The 19,850-nt window shown below is 40.6% G+C and overlaps 1 protein-coding gene and 1 long non-coding RNA gene across 3 annotated transcripts in view; one reads left to right on the top strand and one right to left on the bottom strand.

Annotated features, from left to right (window-relative positions):
- Positions 1-14,063, bottom strand: part of LOC139438026 (uncharacterized) — a 99,843-nt gene extending 85,780 nt beyond the window's left edge. The window contains exons 1-2 of the long non-coding RNA XR_011647888.1: positions 13,747-14,063; positions 12,589-12,689 (exon numbers count right to left, since the gene is read on the bottom strand). This is a non-coding gene — a long non-coding RNA (uncharacterized lncRNA). The remainder of the gene's footprint in view (positions 1-12,588; positions 12,690-13,746) is intronic.
- Positions 14,064-14,190: 127 nt separating this feature from the next.
- The window catches only part of CSTF2 (cleavage stimulation factor subunit 2), a 29,596-nt gene continuing 23,936 nt past the window's right edge, over positions 14,191-19,850 (top strand). The window contains exons 1-6 of one of the 2 annotated variants that reach the window (XM_058292175.2): positions 14,191-14,561; positions 15,569-15,647; positions 16,082-16,251; positions 16,943-17,079; positions 17,563-17,682; positions 17,797-17,934. In XM_058292175.2, coding sequence (XP_058148158.1) covers positions 14,504-14,561; positions 15,569-15,647; positions 16,082-16,251; positions 16,943-17,079; positions 17,563-17,682; positions 17,797-17,934 — 702 coding nt within the window. In that variant the 5' untranslated portion in view covers positions 14,191-14,503. The remainder of the gene's footprint in view (positions 14,562-15,568; positions 15,648-16,081; positions 16,252-16,942; positions 17,080-17,562; positions 17,683-17,796; positions 17,935-19,850) is intronic. The other variant, XM_058292177.2, reaches the window with a different exon arrangement.

The raw sequence follows: 19,850 nt of genomic DNA on the forward strand, positions 1-19,850 counted from the left end.
GACTATGCTTGTGAGCTGCTAAACCTAAAATAAGAACAAGGCCTAGAGCAACATTGTGCCTGGGAATTTCCTCCTGTCAGCCTTCATGTTACTCAAATGTGGCCAGTCTCGAAGCCAAACTTAGCATGTAAATGCAATGCCTTCCCTCCAGTGTGGGACATGACACCCGGGTATGAGCCTCCCTGGCAACGAGGGACCACTATCAACTACCAACTGATGATGCAACTGGAAAAGGACCTTATACGGAAGGTTCAATGCGGATCAGCAGAATATCCATATCTACATAAAATAACATGACTTTAAAATGCTGTTTGACCTAAAGTAAGGGGGAAATGGAAAGGAGAAATGAGTTTACATGGCTACGAGTTTCTAAAAAAGAGTCTGGAGGCTGTCAGAAGGATTGCCCTCATGCACAACTGAGCAGAGTCAGAGAGACAGATAAAGCAGATACAACCCCCAGATACTGGTTCCTTTGAATGCTAAAGAGACCCATGAGAGTTATGGTCATGGCCGATGGGGTTAACTACCAGGGCAGATGGCCCCTCTTTGGAAATGGTGTTTATGTGTGATGAATCTGGACTCAGATGGGATCTCCCTTCATAAGACTTTCATGCTAATGTGCTGGAGGTGCAGTTAACGTTGGGGTTTAAGATATATTTAGGGGATTTGAATCTCTGACCTGACAATGTGATAGCCAGGTCCTGAGCCTCAACAGACTCCAGCACCTACAATCTGATTTATTGGACTTACCACACTCAGCTAAGATGGAGTTGAAGAAGGACAATCACCACACCATGGAGCCTAGAGTGATTACAACTGAAAATGGGAGGATTGCATCCAGCATCCACGTGGAATCTGAGCCTCCTCTTGACATAGAGGTGCAATGGACACAACCAATCCAATGTCCACATAGAAGAGGTGGCATTGGATTGGGAAAAGTGGACATGGTGGATGATGGTTATGGGGAAAGGCAGGAAGAGATGAGAGGTGGAGGCATCTTTGGGACATGGAGCTGCCCTGGATGGTGCTTCAGAGGTAATCACCGGACATTGTAAATCCTCACAGGGCCCACTGGATGGAATGGAGGAGAGTATGGGCCATGATGTGGACCATTGTCTATGAGGTGCAGAGGTGCCCAAAGATGTACTTACCAAATCCAATGGATGTGTCATGATGATGGGAACGAGTGTTGTTGGGGGGGGAGAGGGGGGGTGGGGGGGTGGGTTTGAATGGGACCTCACATATATATATATTTTTAATGTAATATTATTACAAAGTCAATTAAAAAAAAAAAAGAAAATGGGAAGAAATGAAAAAATATATATAAATTGGTAAATAAAAATTTCTAAAAAAGCTCTATTCAAAAGGCCAAAAATTAAATAAGTGCTTATATTAATACATAAGTTTAAATGTTAATGAGATCTCTACAATGATAAATCATGTTGTAATTAATGAAGTTACTATAAGTCTCTTCATAAAAAATAGTTCTTGCCTAAATTGAAATTATTGAATAGTTTCTATTTCTTCACAGGATAAAATGAATGATGTAAAACTTAAATGAATATTTAAAAAGATAAAAAATGTATGGGCGGAAGGTTCAATGTGGATCAGCAGAATATCCATGTCTACATAAAATAACATGACTTTAAAATGCTGTTTGACCTAAAGTAAGGGGGAAATGGAAAGGAGAAATGAGTTTATATGGCTACGAGTTTCTAAAAAAGAGTCTGGAGGCTGGCAGAAGGATTGCCCTCATGCACAACTGAGCAGAGTCAGAGAGACAGATAAAGCAGATACAACCCCCAGATATTGGTTCCTTTGAGGGCTAAAGAGACCCATGGGAGTTATGGTCATGGCCGATGGGGTTAACTACCAGGTCAGATGGCCCCTCTTTGGAAATGGTGTTTATGTGTGATGAATCTGGACTCAGATGGGATCTCCCTTCATAAGACTTTCATGCTAATGTGCTAGAGGTGCAGTTAATGTTGGGGTTTAAGATATATTTAGGGGATTTGAATCTCTGGACTGACAATGTGATGGCCAGGTCCTGAGCCTCAACAGACTCCAGCACCTACAATCTGATCTATTGGACTTACCACACTCAGCTAAGATGGAGTTGAAGAAGGACAACCACCACACCATGGAGCCTAGAGTGATTACAACTGAAAATGGGAGGATTGCATCCAGCATCCATGTGGAATCTGAGCCTCCTCTTGACATAGAGGTGCAATGGACACAACCAATCCAATGTCCACATAGAAGAGGTGGCATTGGATTGGGAAAAGTGGACATGGTGGACGATGGGTATGGGGAAAGGCAGGAAGAGATGAGAGGTGGAGGCGTCTTTGGGACATGGAACTGCCCTGGATGGTGCTTCAGAGGTAATCACCGGACATTGTAAATCCTCACAGGGCCCACTGGATGGAATGGAGGAGAGTATGGGCCATGATGTGGACCATTGTCTATGAGGTGCAGAGGTGCCCAGAGATGTACTTACCAAATCCAATGGATGTGTTATGATGATGGGAAGAAGTGTTGTTTGGGGGGGAGAGGGGGGGTGGGGGGTGGGGTTGAATGGGACCTCACATATATATTTTTAATGTAATATTATTACAAAGTCAATAAAAAAAAAGAACAAAAAAAATTCATAAAAAAAAAGGTATGGGAATGCTGGCTGAAATTTAATGTTTGTTTTAAAAAGTGTGTTTTGTTCTCAAATAAGATGGCTGGTTTTCAAAAAATCAGAATGAGCATATGCAGGACAGGACTTGAATGCATGTGGCAAGTTGTAGAGGGTATTGTGGTAACTTTAAGTAAGAGAATGTGTTCTATGAAGGTGAAATTTGTCTTAATAGAATTATAGTCTACATGGTTATAAATAATTATAAGAAGTTTGTGAAACCATTGTTTGAATTAAAGTGTTTAAATGGCTAATTCCAAAAAGTCAGTATTAAACAAAAACTGAATTGATAATAATAAAAAGTAATTTCACAACAGGAAAAATTATTGGCAGGAAACCTCCCCTGTCAACTTGTTTCTAAAAGACTGTTTCTAGTATTTCATGCTACTAGGTATTTGAAATAAAGAAAAGTTATATTTGCATATAACCAAACTGAGTTATTTTTTCAACAAGTTTGTTTAGTGTTAATGGTAATTCTATGTTGTAAGAATTTTGCTTGGAAACAGTTTCCAAAATCATTTTCATAACCTATGTATGGAGGGTGTATAGAATGTGTTTTTATCATTAAAGAAACAGAAAATAATTTTGTCCTAAGATAAAATGATTGGTTATTTAAAAAGAGTAAAATGTGGGACAAAACCTGAATGAATACCGAAAGTGCAGAAGGTTCATGGAAAAGGAATTTTTATGGTTAAAGTTGAGTAAGATTTAATGGGTCTATCTATGAAGTTTTAAAAGCTTTAGTATCAAATAGTATACTGATGCAAAGTTAAAATTTTGTTCTTTCTCCAAGTTTTTCAATTTATTAGTCAGTTTTAGTAAAAGTTTATAGTTTTTCTCCTGAATAATCAGTATACCAAAAAAAGTCTGTTTTATCAGAATAGCTCCTTCATTTTCTTGGTTTTTAAGAAAGAAACAAGTCTTATCACTTTTTAAGGAATATAATTTTTGTTTAAAGATTTATTTCTCCCCACCCCCACATCCACCCCCATTGTCTGCTCTCTTGTGTCCATTCGCTGTGTGTTCTTCTGTGTCCACTTGCATTCTCAGCAACTCTGGGAATCTGTGTCTCTTTTTCTTGCATCATCTTACTGTGTCAGCTCTCCGTGTGTGTGGTGCCACTCCTTGGTGGGCTGCACATTTCATGCAGGGCGGCTCTCCTTGCAGGGTGCATTTCTTGTGCATGGGGGTCCCCTACATGGGGGACACCCCTGCATGGTATGGCACTCCTTGTGCATGGCAGCACTGCTTGTGGGCCAGCTCACCTTATGGGCCAGGAAGCCCTGGGTTTGAACCCTGGACCTCCTATATGGTAGGCAGACACTCTATCAGTTGAGCCACATCCGCTTCCAAGAACACGATGTTCAAACCTGCTTTACCAAAGTCAAATCTGAAAAGTATCTTTTTATTTCAAACTCTTACAAAAGACTTATTCTTTTACCTTAAAAAAATTAATGTAATAAAATAGTTAAGTCCCTTTAATATGTTATAAGTTGAATGGAAAGTATTGAAAAGTGTTATAAAATGAAAAAGATTATTTAACTCTTTGTTAAAGTTGTATGAGTAAAAAGTTCATCTGAATACTTAAAGTGTATAAAATTCCTGGAAATTTAATAATGTTTCGCCATAATATTAGACAAATATACAATGTGGTTAATCATGATGGTAATTATTAAAAAATAAAATAGTATGTGTCACAAAAACAACCTTCTACCATAAATTAGACACCACTGTAGTATGTAGCAGTCCCAAATATTACTAGTTTGTTGCAAGTAATTAATATCCAACTGTGTCACTGTCACTTTGTTTTAAAACTTGCTAAGACTTTCTTTAGTATCTTCTTAGACGAGTCAAGCCAGCCTGCATTCCCCTACCTATGGAAACCCCAACAATGGACTTTTGCAGTACTTCCCCAAGGCTGTGTGCATAAACCAACCATCTGCCTGGCCTGGTGGCAAAGAATCTGACTGTGTAGAAGAAATCTGTGGCTGAAACCCTACTGATGACATTACATTAACCAGTAATTCTTTTTTCAGAATTAAAAGAAACATCAGAGACAATAGTATCTTATCTTAAGAGCCTGAAATAGGCAAAAACTATACCCTCTGCTGTAATCAATAAAGTACAATGTTTTCTCATGTTAATGTAGCTTGTAATATTGTTGGAATACTAAAAATCTTTCATCCCTCACTTAGCTCAAATGTTTAAACCACTATATGTATTAACTGGGAAAGGTTCTTCATGAGAGTAGGAGGACCTCCAGCAGGCTGCTTTAAAAATTAAAAAAAAGAGGAAGAAGGTGGACATTGAGTTAGCCTATGAATTGGATGTGGCCAGCACCAATATTGGTTTTGGGTGGGGTTTGTGGCAGAGGCGACATTCTAAACAAGTACCCCTTGGGTTTTAGTCACAACTCTGGGAAGGGGCCAGAAGTATAATATAAAAAAGCAATTGTGTACAGCATAAGCAGCCCTTCTGAAAGTGAAAGATTTAACCCTTATAGTGTCTGGTCACTCTGAAGTATTTCAGAGTGCAATCCAGGGGTGGATTGCAAATACTAAAAACAAGACAGAAACAATGGACTGTTGTGAATCACTCTCAGATCTATGGAAGAACATTTGGGATGCCTGCCAGCAGTGACAGGTAACTGTCTATCACGTCCCTGCCCAATCCTCTAACATCTCTCTTAGGACTGTTGAGGCAGATGCCTTCATGAAGATCCAGAGCCATACCATTGAGATCTGAGAAGCAGCAGAGTGGCTCCACCAGAAAGGCAAATATCATTAGTACCAGACCTTGTGGTGCCTAGCCCAGCACACCCAGCTGCCTGTTACTGGCCAACAGCTCATGGACTTCACCCATGAGGGTCCTTCATGCTCACTCCAATGACTGTGACATCAGACCCCTCCTGCTCTTGGGAGGGATGAGGTAGGCTCTCACTGCTACAGACACTGCATCAGGACTATTATAATGAGACAGCTACTATTTTCTGACTAGAAAATGAATCCCCACACAATGGACTAAGATTAAATTCAGCAGAGTTGTGGCCCCAGGTCCAGCGAAGATGGTAAGAGCAGGACCAATGGAAGCATTGAAATTATGAGATAAACTTCCAGCTGCCCCACAGCCCAAAATGGGGGAATAACAATAATTTGTCATTGCCTATGCCTCAAACTATGCAAACTGGGAAAAATGAAGTCATTTTTGATCAAGCATTGGCCTATATAGCCTTGCTGGTTGGGAATCTTAAGCCCATGAGAAATGAAAGTCTATTTATTCAATGTCTGCTAGTTGGAAGTCTTATTGTTTGTTGTTGTATAATCTACTGACGTTATAGATTATGTATAAAATGCAGTTTTGAGCTTGACAGAAGAATTGCAAACTGTAAATATGTGCTTATGCCTACAATGTGATTGGAATAGATTTAGTTTTTGTGTGCCCCCTATGTATATAATAGCAATGATATTCCTTAGGAATCAGTGCAACATCATTTGTGTGGCCATAGAGATTATTTAAGCTTAGACACATCTCAATTACAAGCCCAAGTAACAAGTATTCAACATGCTCATTTGCAGTTGCTTTCTGCCTCACAAAATATGACAGAAATTGTGGATAGATTAAGATTCCTGAACCCTATGATATGCATTGAGAGTTGGGGAGGGTGTCTTCTAGAAGGTATATTATCTGTTCCTGACTGTTTTGTATTTAGTCCTTAGATACACACTACAAACCCTCTGGGGATTAATAGAACAAGAAAGCCCCCAAGCTATATTTATTACTTTGAAAAAACAAAAAGGGGGAAATGTGGGAAAATAGCTTGAGATTGAACGTGGGAACCTGGCTTGAAGTTGAAACATTTCCATAACACAGATAAAAAGTGTGGGTTTAGGAACGCGAGCCCTGACTAGGTGGAATGCTGTCTGGTTAGCATGAAAATTGTTTGCATGAGGAAGCATTTGAAATTTGTATGACCTGTTCCCTAGTATTGCAGGTGCTGTAGCTTTAAAAACAAGCAGCCTTGAAAGTAAACATAGATAAGTACTGCTTTGTAATTTCTAATAAATACAATGTGGAAACTAGGGTCGAGGCTCTCAGTTCCAGAAGCTGTTGAGTCCCCTGGTCCCATCTTTAATTTCTCTCTTGTGTTTTTCTTTCTGTACTTTTATTTCTTCAGTTCTGCATTGACTTCCCTTCGTGCAAACCTGTCGCTGAGCTGGTCTCAGCAGGTGGGTTAAAGTATAATCCTAAGAACAGCTAAAATTTGAAACTGTCCAAGTCAGAAAGAGGTCAACAGCCACCATTTTAACTCCACCCCCAGCCCAAGGGGAAGCAGCAGACTGAAAATCACAGTGCTTGTAGGGACCAGATTTTTCCACCCAGATCAGATTGCAGCTCTAGCCTAAGCCTCAGCCCCACCTCCAGCAGGGAGGACCCTGGAGGACCTGCACCAGCCTCTCCAGGAAAATACAGGCCACACCATGGAAGCTGGTGAACATCCTACTCTGGCAGCATAAGCCACCTCAGGAGTTATTCTGTGATGAAGTTGGAAGTTCTATTTCCCAAAAATGGGAGGGAGAGATAGTTGGCCATCAACTTCAGCTACTGATTAGAAAATTTGGCAGGTTAAAGTACAAACCTAAAAACAGCTAAAGTTTGAACCTGTCCTAGTTGGAAAGTGGCTGGTAGCCACCATTCTGACTCTGACTCTGACCCTGGTATAAGGGGAAGCAGGCTGACTGAAAATAACTGATGGTAGGCACTGGCTTCTTTCACAGGGATTGGACTGCAGCCCTAGCTGAGGCTTCTGCCCCACCTCTAACAGGGAGGAGGCTGGCAGGCCCTGCACCAGTCTCTGCAGGTAACGGCACATACATTAAGCTGACACAGACTGAATAGTCAGGACGTATACCAGGGAAATTGTGGTCATTTTGGATCCACATGGCATAGATTGCTGCCCACACCTGCAGGTCCATCCCCGCCGCAGGCAGTGATGAAGAGGGCATGAAGCTTCATCAGTCTCTCTGAGCAACAAGAGTCTAGGCCTATACAACTTGGATTATTACACACGGCTATGGCTCTGTCCCTACCCCTGGCAAAGGAGAAAGTTGTGAGAAGCTACATCAGTCCCATGGGCAATGTTGGCAGCTTGAGCCTCCATAGCTTACAGCACCAACTACATCCTCAGCTCCTACTGCACAACTAGCAAGGGAGAAAGGGCAAGGCCCTAAATTAAAGAGAGAAACTTCACCCAAAATAAATATATCTAGTAAGCCAGATGCCAAGACACCAACAAAAAATTACAATCCACACCAAGAAACAGGAAGATATGGAAGAAACAGCAAGATAAAGGAATAAGATAAGCCTCCAGATGAAATAAGGGAATCAAGACAACTAATCATAGATGTTCAAACAAATCTCCAATAAATTCAATGAAATGACTAAAGAGATTAAAGATATTAAGAAGACACTGTTGGATAGAAACCCATATAATGAGAGTGAAGATATACCCACATCCTGGGGAAGACTGATGTTCTCAAATAGAAGGAATTGTATCTCTCGAGAGAAATGGTGGCTCCCAATACATTAGGGCAATTGAGCATGTCAAGCCCTCAACACTGTTGCAAGTATCTCTGAACATGGCCCTTCAAGCAATGAAGATTGACTGTCACTGTGGGCCCTAAGGGGAGGGGTAAAGAGGTATTGAATAGATGGAACCAATGTAACTGTGTGGGCAATAGAAGTGTTCCACAAGATTACACAAGGATGGATATAAGACATGTAAAATTACACCAAAAATATATAGGGGCTGATAGGCTAAAAGGTAAATCATAATGTAAAACATAAGATAACTAAAAATTTAGAAAATTGTATAGTCTAAAATATAATCCACAATGTAAACACAAATGTTACCTTGTTTGAAAGCTATTGTCTCAAAATCTGTATATCAGTTTCAATAAATATAGTATGAATATGTAAAAAGATTTCTGTAGAAGGCAAAAGGGTTTTATGTTGGATATATGGGAGTACTGTATATTGTGTATATGAATTACTGTGATCTAAAACTTTTGTGAAGATAAGCTTAATTAGGAAAAAAAAGGATGTAGACACTGAGGGAAAGACGGAAGAAGGTGCCTTGCCAATTTGCATACAGGGCAACACTTATTGCAGTGATGGAAGGCAAAACATCAAAAACAAAGCTTTTGCATTTTTAAATTTTTTAATACCCCAATTTATTTTTCCCTTAATTTTTCTAAATTAATATGTATTCTATATCTAACCTTTAAACTCATCACTATACTCCATTTTACTATTAATGGAACCTAGCAATATATTGGGCTTCACTTTTGAAGAAGTTTTGGATCACAGAGAGGTTCAACAATGACAGGGGAGGAATACTGGGCTGGGATTTTATTGACAGGGGACACATGGTTGGCAGGAAGTTCTCCAGGGCATATATCCAGGGTACATAAAAATGTTTGAGTATTTTCATAGTGGTTACAATTAAAAACAACAACTGAGGGAGTGCTGAGTTCCTAGCCAGGGGAGCTCTATCACATTCCCTAAAGGAACAGCAACAATCCCCCAAATGCAACGGCAAAGACCAAAAAGGAAGGAGGGTCCAACAATGAGCCCTTGATAATAATGACTATGCTTGTGAGCCTGTGCACCTGAAATAAGAACAAGGCCTAGAGCTGCAGGATGCCTAAGAGTTACCTCCAGAGAGCCTCTGTTTTGCTCAAATGTGGCCAGTCTCAAAGCCAAACTCAGCATGTAAATGTGTTGCCTTCCCCCTAGTGTGGGACATGACTCCCGGGGATGAGCCTCCCTGGCGCCGAGGGATTACTACCAAGTACCAGCTGATGATGTAACTAGAAAATGACCTTGAATAAAAGGGTCAACTCGGACAAGCAGAATATCTCATTCTACATACAATACCAGGAGTTAAAAATGCTTTTTGACCTGAATAAAAGGGGGAAATGGAAAGGTCAAATGAGTTTATATGGCTATAAGTCTCCAAAAAGAGCTAGGAGGTTATCCGAGGGCTTGCCCTTATGCACACCTGAACAGAGTCCCAGAGGCAGATAAAGTAGATATAACCCCAGGTATTGGTTCTTCTGAGGGCTACAGAGACCCACAGGTTCTATGGTCATGGCAGATGGAGTTCAGTGCCATGTCAGTTGGCCCTACTTTGGAGTTTGTATTTCTGTGTGATGGAGCTGGACTCAGATGTAATCTTCGTTCACAAGACTCTCCTGTTACTTTTACCAGAACTGTAGTTGATGCTGGGGTTTAATGTATACCCAGGGGACCTGAATCTCTGGACTGACCATGTGATAGCCAGGCCCTGAGTCTCAACAGACTTGCAAATCCTACACTCTGGTTTATTGGACTTACCCCACTCAGCTAATATGGAGGTGAAGAAGGTCAACCACCACACCATTGAGCCAAGATTGCCTACAACTGAAAGCAGGAGAATTGCATCCAGCATCCATCTGGAATCTAAGCCCCCTCTTGATATAGATGTGGAGTAGACACAACCATTCTAAGGTCCACAGGATGGAGGAACAGAGTATGGATTAGAGTGGACTTACTGATATTCTATTCATGAACTATTGTGATTAGTAATCAAAGAAAATGTGGCATTGGTGTGGATAAAATGGCCATGGTGGCTGCTGGGGGTAGGGAGTGTGAGGAAGAAATGTGATGTGGGGGCAGTTTTGGGGGTTGGCGTTGTCCTGGGTGGTGCTCCAGGGACAGTTACCGGATATTGTATGTCCTCCCATGGCCCACTGGCTGGACTGTGGGACAGTGTGGGCTATGGTGTGGACCACTGACTATGAGGTGCAGCAGTGCTCAGAGATGTATTCACCAAATGCAATGAATGTATCATGATGATGGAGGAGGTTGTTATGGGGAGAGGAGTGGGCTGAAGGGGGGTGGGAGTGTATATGGGGACCTCATATTTTTTTAATGTAACTTTAAAAAAATAAAGAGAAAAAAATTAAAAAAAATAGGATGAATTTAGAGAATGGAAAGCTGAGGGTTAACTTGTGCACAACTGGTAAAAAGGATGTGTTAATCTTTGGAAATGATTAGAAAAGGTGAAAGCCCAACATGTTTGTAACTAGCAGTACTATTATGTAGGTATGAAAGTGGTTTAAAGGGAAAGTCTAAAGTCACATATTTTACTAAAAGGAAAGCTAAAAAATGTAACATGGAACTGTATGGTATAGTAAAACTGCATGTAAAATATGAATATGGTAAAATTGCATATATAAGACCATTTTTCTTTGAAGCCGAACAAATGTTAATACTACAAAATGTTAATATCAGACAAACAAAACCCCACATTATGCTAAGTAAAAGAAACCAAACAGAAAGCACTACATATTGTATTCCATTTATATAAAAGGTAAATATAAAGCAATTTATAAAGATGAAATGAGATTAGCGGTTATGTAGGGGAGGGAAAGGAATGCTAAGGGGTGTGGAGTTTTTATTTTTGGACCAATCAAATGGTTCTAAAATTTTTTGTGGTGATGAATGCACAACATCAGGATTATACTAAAAGCCACTGATTATATACTGTATAGATCATACGGTATGTGAATATATCATAATATAACTGATAAATAAATTATTGTGCAAGAATAGCCAGAAATAGCAAAGTGTACAGCAGGGGAAACAGAGACTGAGAGGTGAAGAATTCTTGTTTGTCTGTTTTTTGTTTATTATTATTCCTGGAATAACGAAAATGCTCTAAGAATAATTAAAGTGATGAATACACAACTATGTGATTATGCCAAATACCAAATACCACTTTGGATGAATTGTATGCTTTATTAATATATATCAGTAAAATTGATATTAAAAAAAAAAACAGAGACTGATTGTTCTACAGGTTACAGGCAAACAATCTCAGAGCCCCTGGAGATAATGGATTAATAGGAATCTCAGGGCGGCGGACTTGGCCCAGTAGTTAGGGCGTCCGTCTACCACATGGGAGGTCCGCGGTTCAAACCCCGGGCCTCCTTGACCCATGTGGAGCTGGCCCATGTGCAGTGCTGATGCGCGCAAGGAGTGCCCTGCCACGCAGGGGTGTTCCCCGCGTAGGGGAGCCCCATGCGCAAGGAGTGCGCCCCACAAGGAGAGCCGCCCAGTGCTAAAGAAAGCGCAGTCTGCCCAGGATCGGCTCCACACACAGGGAGAGTTGACACAACAAGATTACACAACAAAAAGAAACACAGATTCCCATGCTGCTGACGACAGCAGAAGTGGACAAAGACGATGCAGCATATAGACATAGAGAACAGACAACCGGGGTGGGTGGAGGGGGAAGGGGAGAGAAATAAATAAATAAATAAATCTTTAAAAAAAAAATAGGAATCTCACAGCCTCCTAAGGACTACCAAGCATGGGAGTCTGCAGGGGGCCTTGCTAATAAGATGAAAGAGAGCACAGACAAGCTCTAATTAAAAAGCTTAGACTCAGGAAGCAGCTGTGGCTCAATCAGTTGGGCTCCCGTCTACCATATGGGACACCCTGAGTTCCCATCCCAGAGCCTCCCTGTGAAGGCAGGCTCATCTGCACACTGCAGAGAGCTGCCAGCCTGCAAGTGCTGCGGAGTGCCGCCCAGCCCGCAAGTGCCATAGGGGGGCCGACACAGCAAGGTAATGCAACAAAAAGGAGACAAGTAAAAAAAAACAAAAAGAAAAAGAAAACACAGAAGAGTGCACAGAGAATGGACACAGAGCAGAGAACAAGCAAGCCACAAGGGGGGGGCGAATAAAAAATATTAATAATAATAAATACAGACACACAGAAGAACTCACAGCAAATGGACACAGAAACACAGACAGCAAGCAAGCCACAAGGAGGGGGGGGGAATAAAAAAAACTTAGACTCACCAGTCTTCATCAGGTGTCAGGGAACATTACTTGCCTCTTTGTCTCCTGGCTGCCTCACCAAATATGTTAGCAGACTGCTCTGGGTTCGAGGCTTCTAGGTTCTTGATGTCACATAAAGGAATTTAAGAACAAGGCAAGGGTAGGCAAGGGAGTAAAGAGTTAATTAAGAAACAAGAAGAGGTAAGTACAAATCCAAGGTATGGGTTTCCCGCCCTGCTACAGGGTGAGACCAATGCATGGGGCCCCAGGTTAGACTTTTTAAGAACTTTCCTCCTCCCCTTTTCTAATGTTGGGGAGGAGCCCTAGCTGTTCTTTGTTCTAATTGGTTGCCTTATGATTCCTACCTGTTAGCTCTCAGGGGGACCAATAAGGAGGCCTTTTGTTAAGAGTTATCTGGGGCTTCCACTTGGCCCCAGAAAGAGTTCCAAAAGTAACCTCATGGCAAGGGTCTCCAAGGGGTCCTTCTGGCTTTGTTCTTAGTAGGAACCTTGCCTCAGGGACTTTCTGGGCTCTTTCCCTATACTAACCTGCCTCAATGTTGCCCAAGTTGTCTGACTAAAAATCACCAGGGGCATTTGTTTAAAAATAAGGTTCCTCCCCTGCAATCTCATTCCATAGGCCTGGAGTGGAGACCTAGGACTCTCTACTCTTACTTAAGTATCCCCAGGTGAATCTTTTGCTCATTGAAGTTCGAGAAGCACTAGGTTAGAAATATAATTGGCCATACTTGTAATTCATCAAAGGTTCACCATAATAGGATGGACTCACTCCAAAACTCTTTGAAATTGCTTTTTACAGAGCTGTAAACCTTGTTTTGGACTATTTTATTACCCAAGGTGTTCTCTTCGCCACACAGTAATTGAAAATGGGACCCCAAAGTCATGGAAGTGGGAAAACTCTTCCCACTTTGTCAGAATCACTACTTGAATTGATGTGCCAAATGGTGTAAACCAGCATTTATTTTTTCCAACTACTTCTCTTCCTTTAAGTAAAGACATACAGACACTTCTAATATATCTGGGATTAATTTTAAAAGTACATATCTCAAATTCTGTAGATATTTTACCATCTCTGTCTTCCTTTTTTGGACAGAAAGTCTCTCAAAACGATCTTGATTCCTTCCTTTTTTCCACCCCTTACCCTGTCCTCTTTAGTTACCTTCCTGTGGATTTCCTCCCCACCCGGCAGGTTTTGTCTTCTGTGGCATGGCAACTAGTCCTGCACGCCATATTCCAGGAGCAGAATCACCAGAATTCAGTGATGTTTTCCGTTCTGTTTCCAATACCCTGCCTGCCAATGTCCTCCGCTCGCCCCTACCCTCCATCAAGCACTTGGAGCCCAGTGGCTACGCGAGAGCTGACTGTACTTCTCTATCACCCCATCTCCTTAGCTACCTTGGTGACATGACTTTAAACACCCTACATTCTCTCGCTTTCCTGGCTGCCGCCAATCTCTCTACCCACCTCATTCTATACAAATGCAGCTTCAGCAAAATCATAGTATGCATGATGCCGGGGGCGGGAACAAGCATTCCCCTCCCTCAATAAGGCGGAACTTAAATGGTATTCGCAAATGACTTCCCGGATCCCTTGTAAAGGCGCCACCGCCATCTTTATTGCGGGCAAGGATTACTTGCGTCAGCTTAAGAGAAAATAATCACACGGAATTCTACAGACTAAAAGTCTTCAAATTTCAGACTCAGAACGGAGTTATTACCACGCGGTAGCCCCCGAAGAGGGAGTTTCCCTCTTGTCAGCACGTGCGGCTGACGGAATGACGCCAGGGAAAAGCGTCCTGTACGTGTCCAGCCCAGGCGCTTCCGCCTCCTGCGCCGTACAGAAGTGTGGTCGGCGCCTGGGCTCACGCTCCGTACGGAAGTGTGCCCCGGAGCACCGGAAGTCGCCGGAAGAGAGCGATGGCGGGTTTGACTGTAAGAGACCCTGCGGTGGATCGTTCGCTACGTTCTGTGTTCGGTGAGGGAATTCGTTGGCGCCAAGCATCAGGGAGGGGCAGAAAGAGGCCGGGAGCAGCGAGGAGCGCCCCCTGCACCTCTCCCACCTCACGAATCGCCGCAGGAGCCGGTGATGGATCGGGCGTGGAGCTCTACCTATCCCTGTGGGGCGGCCAACCTTGTCTCTTGGACAGGGATGCTCCCCTTTCCCAAAGGTCCAGCAGCCTTTACGCGATATAGTTAGACGAGCGTTCAGCATCTATCCGTTTTTCCTGAACTTCATTTAATCCAGAAGCGAGGGCGCGTGGCGGTAGTCTGTCTCTGTCCAGTACTACTCATCCCATGTTCCAGAGTACAGATGACACGCTGAGTGGATAGATCCCTGTGACAGCTTCCCGCCTTCTCATAAGGACTTTGATCCTCTGCTTTTTACGATAACATATTAGTTCATCAATGGTGGTAGCGGGCACCTGGCATCTTGATGTAGACTATAAATGAATGAATAAGATCTCACAGGAATTTTAAAGAGGATCGAATCTGTTTTGAGAATTTTTTCAGCCGAAATAAGTCGTTTTTCAAAGGTATGTTGGTTCAAAAGCACCTTTTGAAAGAGACTTGGCAAAAACAGTTCAGAATAGTTTTTAGACATTGTCATTCTCCCATAAGTGTGTTTATGTGTTTGGAAATACAGACAGTTGAGCCTGTTTTAAAAATCTTAAGATGGATGTTTTTAGTAGTTATTAAGTGGGAGATCAGACTTGCAGACCTTCAGGTAAATACTTATACTAAGTATTTTCACCAAAGTTAAGGAAATTTTAACACTTGTCAGATTAATCAGAACTAACATAAAGGAGTGCCTACACTTTTTGTAGTCTCAGCAGTTTATTTCCCTATAATGAAAGTCAGGAGTACCATGGTACTGGGATTTGGGGAACACTGTATCCAATGAAGTAGATACTGTGTACTGTTTACTTTCTCACTAAATGTCTAGGTTACAAACACGGAATTTTAATCAACTTTCTTTTGTAGTGGGGAACATTCCTTATGAAGCCACTGAAGAGCAGTTAAAGGACATCTTTTCTGAGGTTGGACCTGTTGTTAGTTTCAGGTGAGGTCCCTGTCTTTTACTTCTTGGTAGGGGATTTATTAAAAATTGCCACAAATTTGGCCCTCAGGAATAACGACCAGTTGTTTTACTTATGACTTTTAACATTTTTTAAATTATTATTATTGAAAAAAGAAGGTTAAAAAATTTCTGTGAGGCAAATCAGAATTACAAGATTTTGTCCTACAGTGAGCCAAATTAGAGCTTAAAAATACTAGCAGGGAGCAGAGGTGGCTCAAGGCATTGGGCACCTCCCTCCCACATGAGAGATCCTGGTTTCCGTTAGGATGCCTCCTGAAAAGAAGATGAGGACACAGAGAGCAGACAGTGAGCACAAACAACAAGGGGAAGGGGGTTAAATAATTTTTTTTTAATATTAACAAGAACCCTGTGTATGTATATGACATTTGTGTGTGATACTTGGTTCTGTTCTCCAGGTTGGTATATGATAGGGAAACAGGAAAACCAAAGGGTTATGGCTTCTGTGAGTACCAAGACCAGGAGACGGCCCTTAGTGCCATGCGGAACCTGAATGGGCGTGAGTTCAGTGGGAGAGCACTTCGAGTGGACAACGCTGCCAGTGAGAAGAACAAAGAAGAGCTGAAGAGTGAGTATAGACTCAGCTTGTATGCTCTATGAGTTAATAAAGATGTTAAGTGCAGATTTTCTCTTTATAGTATGTTCTGGAATATCAGAAACTGTTAGCCATGAGATTTCTTTACTTGATCAGTCTAAGTTAGGGATGTGTATATCTTTGAGAAACAAGGTAAAGTTACTTTGAAAGTCCTTCAGTTGCCAAGGACTTTAGAAATAAAGTAGTTGAAGATGAATTTATTCAGGCACACCAAGCCATCAGTAGTGCTAATGATATCGTTAGTGTTTGCTACTCCTATGACTATGTTGCCAGATCTATGATTGATAGAGTACTAAGACATTCTTATGGCTTTTTTCATGAAGTAATAGAGTCAGGAATTCCATTTTCAAATTAGCATATTTTTCTCTTTAAACCGTTTGCTTCCAAAATGCCTTCTCAAAAGAAGTTGATATGCCTACTTTCCCAACCTAGATTAACATTGTCCATCTTTGTGATCTTGTTCCCAGCTTTCCTTAGAGAGCAGAAAATGTACTTTGTTGCTTTCCTCTACAGAAACAAGAAACTTACAAATCACTTATTTCTCAGCTCCAGAGAATGTTAAAGTAGTCAACTGGTCCTTACAGCAGTTTGGATAGTAAATATATGAAATGATTTAGCAATTTATTTTGTCTCCTTAACTTTCCTGTACTCTCTTCCTGATCAGGCCTTGGCACTGGTGCTCCTGTTATTGAGTCACCTTATGGAGAGACCATTAGTCCTGAGGATGCCCCTGAGTCCATTAGCAAAGCAGTTGCCAGTCTTCCACCAGAACAGATGTTTGAGCTGATGAAACAAATGAAGGTGGGAGGAGACATTAGGTTATGAATAAATCAAATCCTGTCAGATTTTTAAGGAATAATTATTAAACTTAGTGGAAATGAGTCCGTCATTTTAAAAGAAGGTTTATCTGTAGACTACCTTTTCCTATACTTCCAATATTGTGTATTTGCATAGAGTATTTTACATTTTTACAGAAACGTTCCATATCTGTACACAAAAAGCACATCTGTGTAAACAACCCGGCTAGGTTTTTCTCGCCCATAGAAATCAAATGTAGATATTAAAATGTGTTTTTCCCCCTAAATAGCTGTATTATGGTATATGAAATGCCTTTTCCCTCTCTTGCCTAACATGACCAAGATTTTGTATGCTTTGCAAGAATTGATGGTAACTTAAAAGACCATCTTGAATATTACATTTCTTGAATGGTAATGGCTTTAAATCACTATCAATCTCTAAGTAGTAAGTATTGAACCTGATGCTGAAACCTGCATTTTTTCTCAGCTTTGTGTCCAGAATAGTCCCCAAGAAGCACGGAACATGTTGCTTCAGAACCCTCAACTGGCTTATGCCTTGCTGCAAGCACAGGTAGTGATGAGAATTGTGGATCCAGAGATTGCCCTGGTGAGTGCTTCTGGTTCTTTTGTGGAAATGGTATGGTAAACCCTGGGTGGGGTAGGGACTGCTTGAATGCCTTGTTAAATTGGCAGCTCATAGGTTTGTCATTGTACTTTTTAGAAAATTCTGCATCGCCAAACAAATATCCCAACGCTGATTGCAGGCAACCCTCAGCCAGTTCACGCTGCTGGACCTGGCCCAGGAGCCAATGTGTCAATGAACCAGCAGAATCCTCAGAACCCTCAGGCCCAGACTTTGGTAGGGCTTTATCCTTTATTGTTCCTTTTATATCTTAGAATGTTGTTTTCTTTTTAGAAAGATATGTTGGAGGATGAATGGTCAGAAACTAGAGATAATTTCAACTTTCAAGCATAGAAGCAATTTCAGAGTTCAGAATACATGGCATCTGATGAATATAGATTTGGTTCCAAGTTCGTAAAACAAATCTTCCTGTGTCCTTTTTTTAAAAGCTATCTTCATGTATGTGCCTGCTTAGCGCTGTAGTTGATACCTTATTATTCCTTATGCATTCTCTCATTTAATCCTCAAAGCAATTTTATGGGGTTGGCACTCATATTATCTCCATCCTTACTGATGATGAAAGTAAAGCTTACTTTCCAAGAATGACACAAAACCCTGAAGTCATAAAAGAAAAGATTGATGCATATGAAAACTGAAAAATTTTCTAAATGGCAAAAAGAGATAAACGTCAAAGACAAATGACAAATTTGGAAAAAAAATTTGCCACACATTATGAATAACAGGCCAATCTAATTACCTTAACAAAGAGCCCTTAGAAGTGTTCAGGATGTCATTGCCACATAATTTATTATTAGTGAAAAATTAGAAACATCTTAAGTGTACATCAACAGAAAAATTGTTAAACCTTGGTATATTTATCCAAAGGAGTACTCTACAACTGTTAAGGTGAATTAACTACATATGTCAACACGAATGGCTCTCAAAAACATAATTCCATTCAGCAGATAAGATAAACTAGGCTACATGGTATCAACACAGATAGTTCAAAAACAAACGTGAATACCATACAGAGGTGAAAATAAGTGAATGTGGAAGTATTCCCAAAATGTGAGATATACATGTCAGCATAAATCCCAAAAACATGTTGAATGATACAAAAGAATATGTTCAGGATATGATTTATACACAATTTTGAAATATTTGAGAATTCTTGTTTAGGGAGGAAGATAGGGTACGGATGCATTTGGGAAAGAGGACAGAAGAGATTTCAGTTGTATATGTGATTTTTTTCCTAAGCTGTGTGATTATTTTATTTTCTCTGTCTCATATATAAAATTTTTCATAATAAAACAACTCCTCCTATAAATTAGTAAAAAAATTACCAATATCCTAGTAGAAAAGTGGGCAAAAGACAAACTTCACAAAAGTAGAAAGAAAAATATGTATTAAATATCTGAAAAGGTATTTAATCTCAAAATAAGATAAATGTAAACAAACTACAATGACCTACTATTTTTCACCTGTCAGAGTGACAGAGGCAAACACCTTGGATTGTACAAAGGTATAGGGCAGAGGTCAGCAAACTTTTTCTGGAAGTGGTCAGATAGTAAGTAGGCCATACTTGCATGCCATACTGTCTGTCACCACTACTCAATTCTGCCATAGTAGGACAAAAGCCATAGGTGATACATAAAACTTTATAAAATCAGTCATTGAGCCCAGACTTGGCCCATGGACCATAGTTTGTTAATCCCTGCTCTAAATAAATAAATAAATACTTTTTAAAAGATAGAAAGGAAGTAAACTAAGACCCAGAGAGGTTAACTGGTACAGAATAAGACAACAGGATTTGAACCTGAGTTTGTCTGACCTGATATCCTGTTTTCTCTTAATCACCCACTATACAGTTAACTATTTTCTCTTTTAAAGTTTGTTTCTGTTCATTATGTTTTTTATAAACATATCTTCTATTATTTATGTATTCAGCTCTATCCCAAGGAACTACTCAGTTCTCTGGAGAATACATAGATAAAAGATAACATTCCCTTTCCTTCAAGGAGCTTTAATGTCGCATTTTAAGAAATTGTATTTCCCCAAAACCAGAATTATATCTGAGGACAGGGATGAAAAAAGATTGGTTAAGTGAAATTTTTTGCTTTTTTAAAAAGTCCCAGTCTCTTCTTTTCTTCCTG

This window comes from Dasypus novemcinctus, chromosome X (genome assembly GCF_030445035.2).
Source record: "Dasypus novemcinctus isolate mDasNov1 chromosome X, mDasNov1.1.hap2, whole genome shotgun sequence".
NCBI lineage: Eukaryota > Metazoa > Chordata > Mammalia > Cingulata > Dasypodidae > Dasypus > Dasypus novemcinctus.